Source organism: Bactrocera tryoni, chromosome 1 (assembly GCF_016617805.1).
Source record: "Bactrocera tryoni isolate S06 chromosome 1, CSIRO_BtryS06_freeze2, whole genome shotgun sequence".
Taxonomy (NCBI): domain Eukaryota; kingdom Metazoa; phylum Arthropoda; class Insecta; order Diptera; family Tephritidae; genus Bactrocera; species Bactrocera tryoni.
The window spans coordinates 28,025-39,923 of record NC_052499.1 but is presented as its reverse complement, the minus strand read 5'-3'; the positions used below and the strand labels follow the sequence as shown (position 1 = coordinate 39,923).

At 32.5% G+C, this 11,899-nt stretch overlaps 1 protein-coding gene across 2 annotated transcripts; it reads right to left on the bottom strand.

Annotated features, from left to right (window-relative positions):
- Positions 1–3,390: 3,390 nt before the first annotated feature.
- Positions 3,391–10,337, bottom strand: LOC120766315 (glycogen [starch] synthase). Of its 2 annotated transcripts, XM_040091735.1 has the most exons (9): positions 10,205–10,337; positions 9,919–10,149; positions 6,197–6,623; positions 6,048–6,121; positions 5,311–5,783; positions 4,846–5,248; positions 4,312–4,776; positions 4,113–4,248; positions 3,391–4,057 (listed from the first exon to the last, which is right to left on the bottom strand). In XM_040091735.1, exons 3-9 carry the CDS (start codon positions 6,621–6,623, stop codon positions 3,966–3,968), a joined length of 2,070 nt encoding a protein of 689 aa, XP_039947669.1. In that variant the 5' UTR covers positions 9,919–10,149; positions 10,205–10,337; the 3' UTR covers positions 3,391–3,965. The 2 variants fall into 2 exon arrangements, with proteins under 2 accessions (XP_039947669.1, XP_039947668.1); XM_040091734.1 differs by lacking the exons at positions 9,919–10,149; positions 10,205–10,337 and adding an exon at positions 6,685–6,915.
- Between the last annotated feature and the right edge of the window lie 1,562 nt (positions 10,338–11,899).

Here is an 11,899-nt window from a genome sequence, read left to right as displayed (position 1 = left end):
GATTTGTCGGTGTTTTGATTTATCGGTATTTTGACTGTCGGAGTTTCTAAATTTCAAAGATTTTGATTGTCGGCATTACAAGTGACGTACGTTAATTAAACTCAGGGAGCAAATACATACTTATGTACATATACAAATGTATGTGACATGTTAATAGTATGTGATGTTGCTAAAAATTAATAAAACCGGTTCAATACAACTCCCAAATACTATATATCGGGTGATTTTTTAAGAGCTTGATAACTTTTTTTAAAAAAAAACGCATAAAATTTGCAAAATCTCATCGGTTCTTTATTTGAAACGTTAGATTGGTTCATGACATTTACTTTTTTGAAGATAATTTCATTTAAATGTTGACCGCGGCTGCGTCTTAGGTGGTCCATTCGGAAAGTCAATTTTGGGCAACTTTTTCGAGCATTTCGGCCGGAATAGCCCGAATTTCTTCGGAAATGTTGTCTTCCAAAGCTGGAATAGTTGCTGGCTTATTTCTGTAGACTTTAGACTTGACGTAGCCCCACAAAAAATAGTCTAAAGGCGTTAAATCGCATGATCTTGGTGGCCAACTGCCCATGCATCCCGAAAAAATGCACTGTTTGGTGTGGTTTGTACGCTGGTGGAATCATTGGACCGTATTTTTCAAAGATGCTGTTGGACGCAACGTTACGGTGAATGGCGATCGCTATCGTTCGATGCTAACAAACTTTTGTTGCCAAAAATGGAAGAACTGAACTTGGTTGACATGTGGTTTCAACAAGATGGCGCTACATGCCACACAGCTCGCGATTCTATGGCCATTTTGAGGGGAAAACTTCGGAGAACAATTCATCTCAAGAAATGGACCCGTAAGTTGGCCACCAGATCATGCGATTTAACGCCTTTAGACTATTTTTTTGGGGCTACGTCAAGTCTAAAGTCTACGAAATAAGCCAGCAACTATTCCAGCTTTGGAAGACAACATTTCCGAAGAAATTCGGGCTATTCCGGCCGAAATGCTCGAAAAAGTTGCCCAAAATTGGACTTTCCTGAATGGACCACCCAAGACGCAGCCGCGGTCAGCATTTAAATGAAATTATCTTCAAAAAGTAAATGTCATGAACCAATCTAACGTTTCAAATAAAGAACCGATAAGATTTTGCAAATTTTATGCGTTTTTTTTTTAAAAAAAAGTTATCAAGCTCTTAAAAAATCACCCGATATATGTACATATATGTATATACATATATATATAAATATACGTTTCTGCTACTACTATATATTTCGTTCTTTGCAAAACTGTTTATTAAAATAAAGAAATATGGAATTTGCATAATACGAGTTTTTGTAATAACAAGGTTCTAAGTCTTAGAATTCTAATAATACCTAATTTCTACTCTAGTAACTTGTTGTTACACAGTCTCAAATAGTTTTGTTCACCCAACGGTTGTTTTTATCAAAAAACCCTTATAAAATGAAAAACATATAAAGTGTCATAACTAAGCGCTAAATTACGGTATAAAACTATAATTTGATACAGGGGATTGCAATAACCAAGGGGCTCGATATCGACCTAATTTGGTATATAATATTATCTTAACATTTTTATGTTTCAGTGAGCGAAAATTGGACTACATCCACTCCTACTTCACGTATATTACAATTTAAAACTCCATCTGATTCTTTCACTTTCCCGAGGTACTTAAATCCAATAAATGTATCGGTATAAAACTTTACCCGAATAGTGTGCTTTAAGTTTGACTAAAAAATGTCAAAATCAAAAAATACCAGTAAGCCTGCTTGTTAATACATTAAATCGGATCAATACTTACCTTAGAACCTAGTATATACCTATTACAAAAGTTTTCGAACTTCCAGTTTACTTTTTACCGCTTACAGTGGCTAGTACATGAGTTAGCTCACTGAAAACGAGAGATCGTGGACTTACTAATAACCAGGGGCGGATCCACGGATCTTCGCAGTTTTATATTTTACCTTGTCCGCCCTTATTTCTATCGAAGGACAGAAAGAGAATTCTACTGACTAGGGGTTATGATCCTGGACGTGTTCGTGGCCAGAGGCCACGCCACCATTTATTGATTTGTCGGTGTTTTGATTTATCGGTATTTTGACTGTCGGATTTCTAAATTTCAAGATTTTGATTGTCGGCATTACAAGTGACGTACGTTAATTAAACTCAGGGAGCAAATACATACTTATGTACATATACAAATGTATGTGACATGTTAATAGTATGTGATGTTGCTAAAAATTAATAAAACCGGTTCAATACAACTCCCAAATACTATATATAATGAATTTCATTTTTCTAACAAGCCTTAAGAGGAATGTTGTTCACAAATACTTTTATAAAAATATGTTCTCAAGTATACCTGAGCAATATCCAAATTAATGCCCCTGATAAAGGCACTTATGATTTCTGACTTTCCATCTGACTACAAGTTGCTCAAAATGTGTGATATTTTAATGAAACCATTTAGACAAGTTTTCTTAAAAATTATGAGATATATAGAATATATATATGTGAGTATAACCTATAGTAATTTATTAATATGCCAAATTTAATTGTTATCTATCGTAATGTTGAATTCTTCCCCAACGTTTTTAAGGTAAAGTTTTCCCAACACCTATAATAGGGTATTCACAAAATGCTCAACTGATATATAGTACGTACATATGTGATAAATACATACATACATATATTAATGGAGTAGCTAGTAGTTTACACATAATGGGGGATCGGCGAAGGTAGATAATCCAACGTCGGAAGAGAATGGATAAAAATTGCCTTAACAACTTTAATTGGGTGAAGAATGGAAACTCAGAACAGCAGTGCAATTATATTACATATATATTTACTGATAATCTGATGATTTTCAGAAAAGATTTGGTGTAGCCGATTTTTTGCAAAAATGTGACGGTTGAACGTGATGCTTTGACCAATTTGCGATACTGCTGTCATGATTGTCATCTCGAACGCACCAAAACTCTCTCCATTAGGCCAGTGCGCCCGGTTAAACAGGTACAATCATGTTCGAGTATATAGAAAACTTAAACTTAATCAACTGACAGACTTTGTGGCGTGCAAGCCAAATTGGGATCCACAACTATATCAAAATATCTTGATGCCGTATCATATCGCTTTCGTACTTCTTCTTCAACTCATTTTACTGCTACTGCTAATAGCCACTCAGGGATAAAATTCTTTTTACTAATCAATGCAGATCATGCACGTAGCTCGAAAACGCACATGACCATGTGGCTATTTGTGTATTCTTTTGATTTTTTAATGATCGAAGTACTAATTAATAGAGTTATCAATTCAGTATTATGAAACTGTAATGCTGTCATCGTTGATTCAAGCTGAAAGACGCGACACACAATAAAAACACACCGTTTTAAACTCTTTTTAACACAATTTTATGCATCACGTATTCGACATAAACAAGATGTTGTCAGAATATATAACTGTTTAATAACAGACCTACTAAAAGCGACATATGTTTCCCAATATTCGTGATTCGTATTCGTCCTATTTAACATAACGTTATTTAAATCAGTTTAAGATTTGTCTGTACGTCCTACCAAAATATAAATGTAAAAAAATAAACTTTCAAAAAACGCGAAAAAATTATTACTTCTTGAAAATCAACTATTGAAAGAAATATGCATTTTAGAACGATAATATTTGTATTTCTTGCCCTAAGTTGTCAGAATTTATAAAGCCACATCAGGGCAACAAATACAGTTTGAACATAATTACTCTTCAAACATGGGCATATGCTCTTGTGGCTAATGAGGTTTCACGAATTGTTAAGTATTATTTCAATGAAATAACTTAAAACTATAATATAATTTAAAATCTCTATTTTATACACAACAATTAATATCAACTGCATTTAAAAAAATTTTAAATTTGTTAATATGAATTAGCCACATATGTAGAATAGAATCTACAATTGAAAATGTTTTTACTTAATTCCCAATTCCTTTAATTCTTTTTCATCATCTACGGAATCTTCATCGTCAGAGCCATGCACTGATGGAGCAGGGGTTGTGTGTCCTGTAAAAAAAAAACAATAAAATATTTTGTTTTTGGTATTATATAATCGAATTACTGGAGGATGTAGGGCTTGGTGGTTCACTGAAGGGCCTAGAAAAGTTCAATGTACTCCGTGAACTGTAGAGAGATCCATCATCAACATAATCAGGGTAAACTGCTTGTAGTGCCTTAACTCTAGCTTGGCGGTAATACTTAAAAAGAAATAATAATTATGTTTTATAGAATCAGTTTACTTAAATACGCGCATTACTTACAATTCCTAAGGTTCTCCAATCTAAAAGATCGCTGAGACGTTCCGTACGATTTCTCTGAATTATGCGTTGTCGTCGATTTAATCTTGCAAACTCCATCATAAATCCGGAAAGTTGTTGAACACTGTTTTCTAAACCAATGTATCGACGGTCAACAATATATATACCATAAGACTTTGGGTCGCAAATATGCTCATTCATAAAACAACCAAAGCCAGACAAATTTGTAGTTATGCTTGGTATCCCCATAACTGTGCACTCCGCTGGAGTGTATCCCCAAGGTTCATAGTACGACGGAAATACTCCTAAATGGCAGCCACGTACAAATTCTTCATAATCAATACCAAAAAGCGGATTTGTAGACGTTAAAAACTCTGGATGGAACACCATTTTCACTCTATCATGCACCGAGTTGAATAAATTGCACCGACGAATAGAACTCAAAACAGGGTCATTCCAGTCATCAATCTAAGTAACAAAGAGTAATAAAGTCCATTTATGATTATGATATCTTTGCGATATATCTATGTATCTTACTATATTATGTGTAGTAACTGGAGGCATTGAATCTCTCTGCATAGCAAACATGCATCGCTTAATTTTAACCAAATCATCTTTTGTAAGAAGTTCATCTGAGCTTGGTATATGTCCTTTTACGCAAGAATCAAACATACGTTTCCCAATAGAATTTTGTACGTTGTTAATGGTGTCGCGCAATTGTTTAATAACTGCGTGTCCCCGTAGGGAGTCTACATTAAAATTATTTACTTTGGTGGGAAATATAAGGAACGCGACAACAGTTGTATCAGGCTTCTCATGTTTTAACATTGCATTGAGTCGAGCTAACGATTCTATAAATATATCAGCACCTTTATTTCCAAATTCATATCGTCCGGCAATAAAAAAATAAAGCGTCTTATCTAAATCAAAATCCATATGTCTATAAATTTAGAAATGATTAAAACTTCTGTTTTCACATAAGCAATTGATTATAGAACTTACCCATAAAAATGTCCTCGAACGAATTCGTTGATTTTTTCTTTAGCAACTGCATGCAAGTTTTGGAATTCGTGTATGGCGGAAAATTTTTTCACATTGAGACCATTTGGCGTTATGATATCAGGTTTTCGCTTGAGTAAATGTTCTGCTTCATATCCGGTAATTTCAGATACTGTTGTGAACACATGAGATAAATGAGTGGCAGCTCTTTCAATACAATATCGGTGGTAAATTTGTCGTTTTCCCGCTTCTTCATCTACAGCAAACTTGTCCAAATTATTATAGAAATCTGTGTTACCAGCACACAGATAACGGCCCAAAAGTGTAGCATGCGTTGTGAAAACTGTAGCAATTTCTACATGTCGTGTCCGTAGCGCGATCAAGCCTACACCAGCTTGCCATTCGTGAAAATGAGCGACTATTCTAGGGGTTTGCAGTTCATGGTTACTAGAATAATCTAAAGCACGATTTCGAAACTAAAATTATAGTAATCAAATCCTTGATTATTTACTTTATACGTATACTTATTTACCGTTGCCTTAGAAATAATATCCTAATCTCATATTCGTTTGGAAACCACATTAATCTGGTTCAGCTTATAACTCAATTAATTAAGTAAATGGTTTAGACAAAAATCATTATAGGAAGATATACGTATTTTCAACTACTTGAAGCGTTAATATACACATATGTGAGGTTCTCGTAATACTAAGGTAACAAATAATTATGGATATACAAACCTCCTCAAGAAATTCAGCAATCATAAAGCCTAATATAATCGCATCGTTTGTTTCAACATCTAAATGTGGCACACCTAAGATTTATTATACAAGTTATAATAACGACAAATGTACATACATACTATGTATATATTAACTCCTATACTTACCAACATGGCATTTTTCCCATAACTCTGATTTGAATTGATCCAATTTCCATGCACCTGAGCCGATATCAAACAGTATGAGTTGAGGGTTACCATCGACTAACCAACGTCCTGTATGTATTTTATAACCGCGCGTTCTCATTGTATTCACCGCCTCTAGAAGTGGATTACCGCGTGGAAATTCTATCTCCTCCATTTCTGTGCGTGCACAATGCTCTTTATAAGGGCCCATGAGACACAGCTGCTCACCCATCTCTTCTGTTGAAACATATGCTTTAGAACGAATGACTGTGTAGATGCCTCCAACCTTGTTAGCCACCTCCCATGCTATTTCAAAATTCCATCGATTTTCTCGAGAAGCAATGTCCCCGCGATCAAAGAAATCTTTTAAGTCACCACCGGACTCTACTCGAGAAAATCGCCGATTCATCTGTAATGAATTCCAAATGATTTAATGTAATATAAATATTTTGAGAACTCTCTAAACTTTCCTGGTCCTCCATTCGAAAGGAAAGTTGTCTTCGCAACATTTTGCTCCGATCTACAATACTACTGGCTACTGAATGGATTGGACTTTAAATGTAAAATCGTCGCGAACTACTTGTATTATAATGTCAATCGACGTATACCAGTTTCTTATCTCCCAATAAGATGTGTTTGTTTTAAATAATGAATTGTAATCAACATAAATTATGCAATACTTTTTCCTATATACAAATGTACATGTATACAGATAGTAACTACAATTGCGCTGACGAAAACATCTAAACCCCTAATAAATGTTGAGGAATTCCTCCATTTCTTCGTGAAAATTTAGCATTCAATATTTACACATTTTATATCTTAGATTTTGAAAGTATATTACCCTATTTCTTTCAAATTTGTCATATTAATATACTTTTGTTGGCTATTGTTTCTTGATTTGTACCAAAAGATTTTGTGCATACTTTACCAAGTAATTCGTAGTGTGCTTCTTAATGTTGTTCGTCCAATTGTAGTATTTTAGATTTTGTTTCTGGATTGCAGATACGCATGTTCAAATATATATGGTACATGTATGTCTGTATATTCATTAAATTGAAAGACTCATACAAGATATAATAGTGGAAAATGCAGCATTCAAAGAGTTGAATAAAAGTGAAGACGTTCCTTCGGTATAAAAATCACAATAACACTGTAATACTGTGCTAGGTGCACAGGTCACTATGTTATCGATGGAATTTAAATTATAGATAACACGTTTCACTACATCATGTTTCACTTACTTAATAAGAAAAGAGCTCATGTGTGGATTAACTAATGATCAATAAATTTGATTCGCGCAAAAACTTTTCCTCACTTATGCATTTTAAAAATATACCCAATTACATATAAAAAATACCATTATAAAGAACTATTAAATACAGTTGAAATGTGATTTACGAATAAAGTCAAAAAAGAACCCATGGGATTCTAATTGACATTTAATTGAAAATTATTCTTGCAGATTTGTCAAACGGGAAAATAATGAGTTTTTCATTTGGTATTTTGCTGAATATTATAATTATTTTTAGTTTTTTCTTTTGGATAAAAACTGTATTATCTTTTAAGTTTGATCAAATTGAACATAGTGTGCAAACTTTTAATAAAGCGGTTCAATAGTTTAGAGATTATACCGGAGATATGTAAGTATAGTATATACAGCGAAATTCCCCAATACGAACAGTCCTAATAACCGGACAGCTCCCGTAACCGGACAAATTTCATGAGCACAACGCTTTAATTCATATTTTCCCATTCGCTTAACCGGACATGACAGCGTTCCAATAACCGGAAACGGACACTTAATTGGTAATATTTCGTTCAAATTATATTTGATAAACGGGCAAGATTTAATTTTTCAAGAAATTGTGTACAATTTATTGTTTCAGTTTTCTTAAACTGGCGCCGTCTGGCTCTATACTATATAATGTAAAAAAAAATGTGAACAAACGAATTAGTGAAGTGTTAGTGAACACAAAAATGAAAAATATAAGTGTAAAATTAATTTTAGATCGAAAAAATAGGTAATGGTTTCCTGTCGCTTTAACTATACATATATATTCTTGATCTGGAGGACATCCTCTATCCGACTATACCCATTTTATTTCCGAAATTCTGGATATACGTTCTACTAAAGTTTTCCCTTTAAATGTTTTAATCCAATGATTTTGGTATGGCTGATTATTTAAATGGCAAAATTATGATTCTTCTGGCAGCGCGATTTGATGGTACGGATGGAGAGAGGAAAACCTCAGGATTAAAAACTGTTTATACCCCCCTCTGACTTATAGCTTTCGAGATATAATATTTGTATTTAAAGTTAAAAACTTTGTAAAGGTAATAATATTTGATTATGTTTAACTGAAATCGCACACATTTTCAATTACACATTTAAATATATCTAAATTTTACATTTATTGTGTGTTTTTTAAGAAAATAAATATACTTTCAAAACAATTTTGAAAATATTTGTGTGTTTACATTTATGATAATCAAATAATTTTGTTAATTCTTTTGTTACTTTTTTGAGGTGCGGCCGAAGGCCGCCAGTGCACAACAACACACCGATGCTGGACCAATCAGGGTTATTTTTTGTAGCGCCGCCTAAAAGCCTTCATGGCAGAAAAGAATTATACGCAAAATAATATATGTATATCTTATCTCTATTTATTAAATAATATATGATATATAATCTATACGAATGAATCAAAATTACTTTTGATCCATTGTCCCTTTATATATCATTATTTCACAACACAACATGTAGCAACATTTGTATTTGCCATGTATGTAAACATACAAACGGTGAGTGTGAGTTTCTTTTATACAATTGTTGACCTTTAAATGCAAATATTTAATAAAATATAAGCCTGAGGCGGGTATATGTGTATAACTTTTTAATCCTTAGTACCTCCTCTATCCCCACATACCCTCAGATTGCGGCGCCAAAATAATCTAATCGCGCCAAGATATGGTAATAATATATGTACATATCTATATAATTATAAATTGTGATACAAATGGAGAAACATAAAAACTAGTTTTGGAGATATTTGTATTAAAAAAAAAAAAAATAATAATAATCTATGAAACAAAAATGTTAATAATAAAACTATTTTTTTTTCGAAAATTCGGAAAGAAATTATGATGGTTGGTCCTGCACTGAATATTGAATCCTTTTTTTCGTTTCGACTACATTGTTAGATTCGATTACAAGTCTCAATATTTCCAGAATTTTGTATATTAGGTCAAAATATAGTAAAAAAAAAGCTCTAAAAATTTCAGTTGTCTTAAAATTTATTAAAACTACTTTAATAAATTTAACATGGCAGGTGTACTAAATGAATACAATCTTTAATTAGGCTGGACGATATATATTTTTTCTTATGCACTTTTGGTAGCAAATCTCCATACTTATTTTCATTAAAATATCTGACATTTTACTTGGAATATAGAACAAAAATTTGCATTTGTTACAAAATAATATTTCAGTCAGAAAATATATCACATGTACAAAAGAAAATACATACATACATACATATGTATGTATTTAGTGTACAATTGTATAAACCACAAGACACCGTACATTATAACATTTTTATATTATATGAGTTATTCTAATTAGGAATATATGTACACAATTCTCTTCTTTTATATCACTTCCTAATATTATGGTTAATATATTTCCAAAAATAGTATCTTACCTTGCAGATAGTTGGAAGTCGACTGCGTCCAACTTTCCGTATGCACCTCTACGAATTTATGGTCGGTCGAAAACGGCTGACAAACTAGCTTTTCTGCAAAATATTCTGCTACCGCTCTTATTTATAAATGTCAAATAAAGGTCAATAACAAGAGCTTGCTTCACTTCAAAATTCGCCGGCCTAGACGAGCTGTCACACTTACTTAACTTAAGAATGGTTTACAATTGCACCCTTGAAGAAAAGATTTCTCATTAGTATGGGTATTATTGAGGGACTAATGTAAAACCTTTTTCATTTAGTATATTTAAATCACGATTTACAATCTCAACTATTTTTTATCAAAAAAAGCCAAATTGTCCGCAGGAACAAACTAAGCGAAATCAACTTGCTGGGATACCTTGAATATTTGTTGCTGTATTTCTTATTTAAATTATCTGCAAAGAACTGTAGATAATTACGATACCTCTACATCGAAGCAAAGGCTGCATATAAACAGCGTTGCCACAGCCAATTGTAATTTTTAATTTATTATAATTGTTGCTGTAATGATTTATTTCAATTTCATTTACATCTAATCAAAGTAATGCACTGCAAAATTGCCTTGAACTTACAATTGCGTAAACATTTAATCTAATGCATTTTCTTTTTATAGATTTTATATGAGCGTGTGACATATGACCAAACTTCGAAAGAAAACTAAATTTAATAATTATTAGAAAACTTATATTTTGTTTCGCCAATAGGTTCCACTGTCTGAACAAACAAGGGTACCCTCTTATGTTCGAAAACAGCGTTCACACAAGGCCTCCATTGTCGCACATTTTCGGCATAGGGATGGAAAGATGGTTTACAGAATCGATTCTCGATTCTGAATATTTTTTATATTTTTCGATTCTAAGAACCGATTAATCGTGCCCATAATCGATTCTTTCAATTTTAATCGATTTTAAATTAAAAGGACAACAATTTATTTATAAAACCACAAGGCATAAATTGAATGAATAATTCAAATCGATTAAATAAAACACAAAAATAGTTAAAAACAATTATATTTTTTTGTCTATAAATAATGTAGCAAGAACATTACATTTCATATAATTTTTTTTTTAAATAATTCAAGTTGTTTAAAAAAGTTTAATAAAATAAGTTTTTAAACAAATTTAAAATCTTTGATTAAGCTAGACGTACTGTTGTTATATTTTAATTGCTTTCCACATTGGTGACACTGGACATTCGACATTTTTTTAAAGTAAATCCATACAGCGCTAGGCGCCATTTTAATAAATTTATCGTCAAGAATTAAGAATCACGAGTTTTCTTGTGCTCGTATGTAGTATGTATAACTTGAAACTAGTCACTTAATTAATAGTAAAGTCGAATGTCAAGAATCGATTCTTAATCGACTTCGACTACTGAGGATCGGTTCCGAAAAATCGATTATTTTACGACAAAACTCGATTATCGAGTAGAATCGGAATCGAGTTTACCATCCCTATTTCGGCATATTCTTATGGCGTTAAAGCAAGCGACACGAGTCCGACAATTTTCTACATTTCCTTCATTTAAAATTTTCCAATTCTTATACATTTTATGAACGCGATGCACAAATATATTATTTATTAGTTAATTACTATTCTTATGCACCCTTTTCTAAAATTATTTTTCTATTATAATGTGACGAACATGAATGCCAGTACAAAATAGAATCGACGATGTATTGTCAGAATTAACTAGACAGCGAAATTCATAGTTGTCAGAATGTTCGGCATAATGTTATGCATATTTGCATACATACATACTTCCTATTTGACACATAAAAAACAAAGAATATAATACCAATTTGCGTATTTTAATATTTGACAGATGTCGCTTGCAATCTGTCGCGCTCTATGTGTTCCGGGCGTGAGCGTAACACGGAACAAAGCTATAAATATACACAAAGAATGGTTTCACATCAATTATCTATGCGCACACCTTCAAG

Excerpts from the sequence above, each read along its gene's own strand:
- LOC120766315 (XM_040091734.1), bottom strand. The coding sequence starts at position 6,723 with ATGTTGCGAAGACAACTTTCCTTTCGAATGGAGGACCAG. Across the intron at positions 6,624-6,684 it reads CCTTTCGAATGGAGGACCAG|ATGAATCGGCGATTTTCTCG; the intron begins GAAAGTTTAGAG and ends AATTCATTACAG. Across the intron at positions 6,122-6,196 it reads ATGGGAAAAATGCCATGTTG|GTGTGCCACATTTAGATGTT; the intron begins GTAAGTATAGGA and ends AATAAATCTTAG.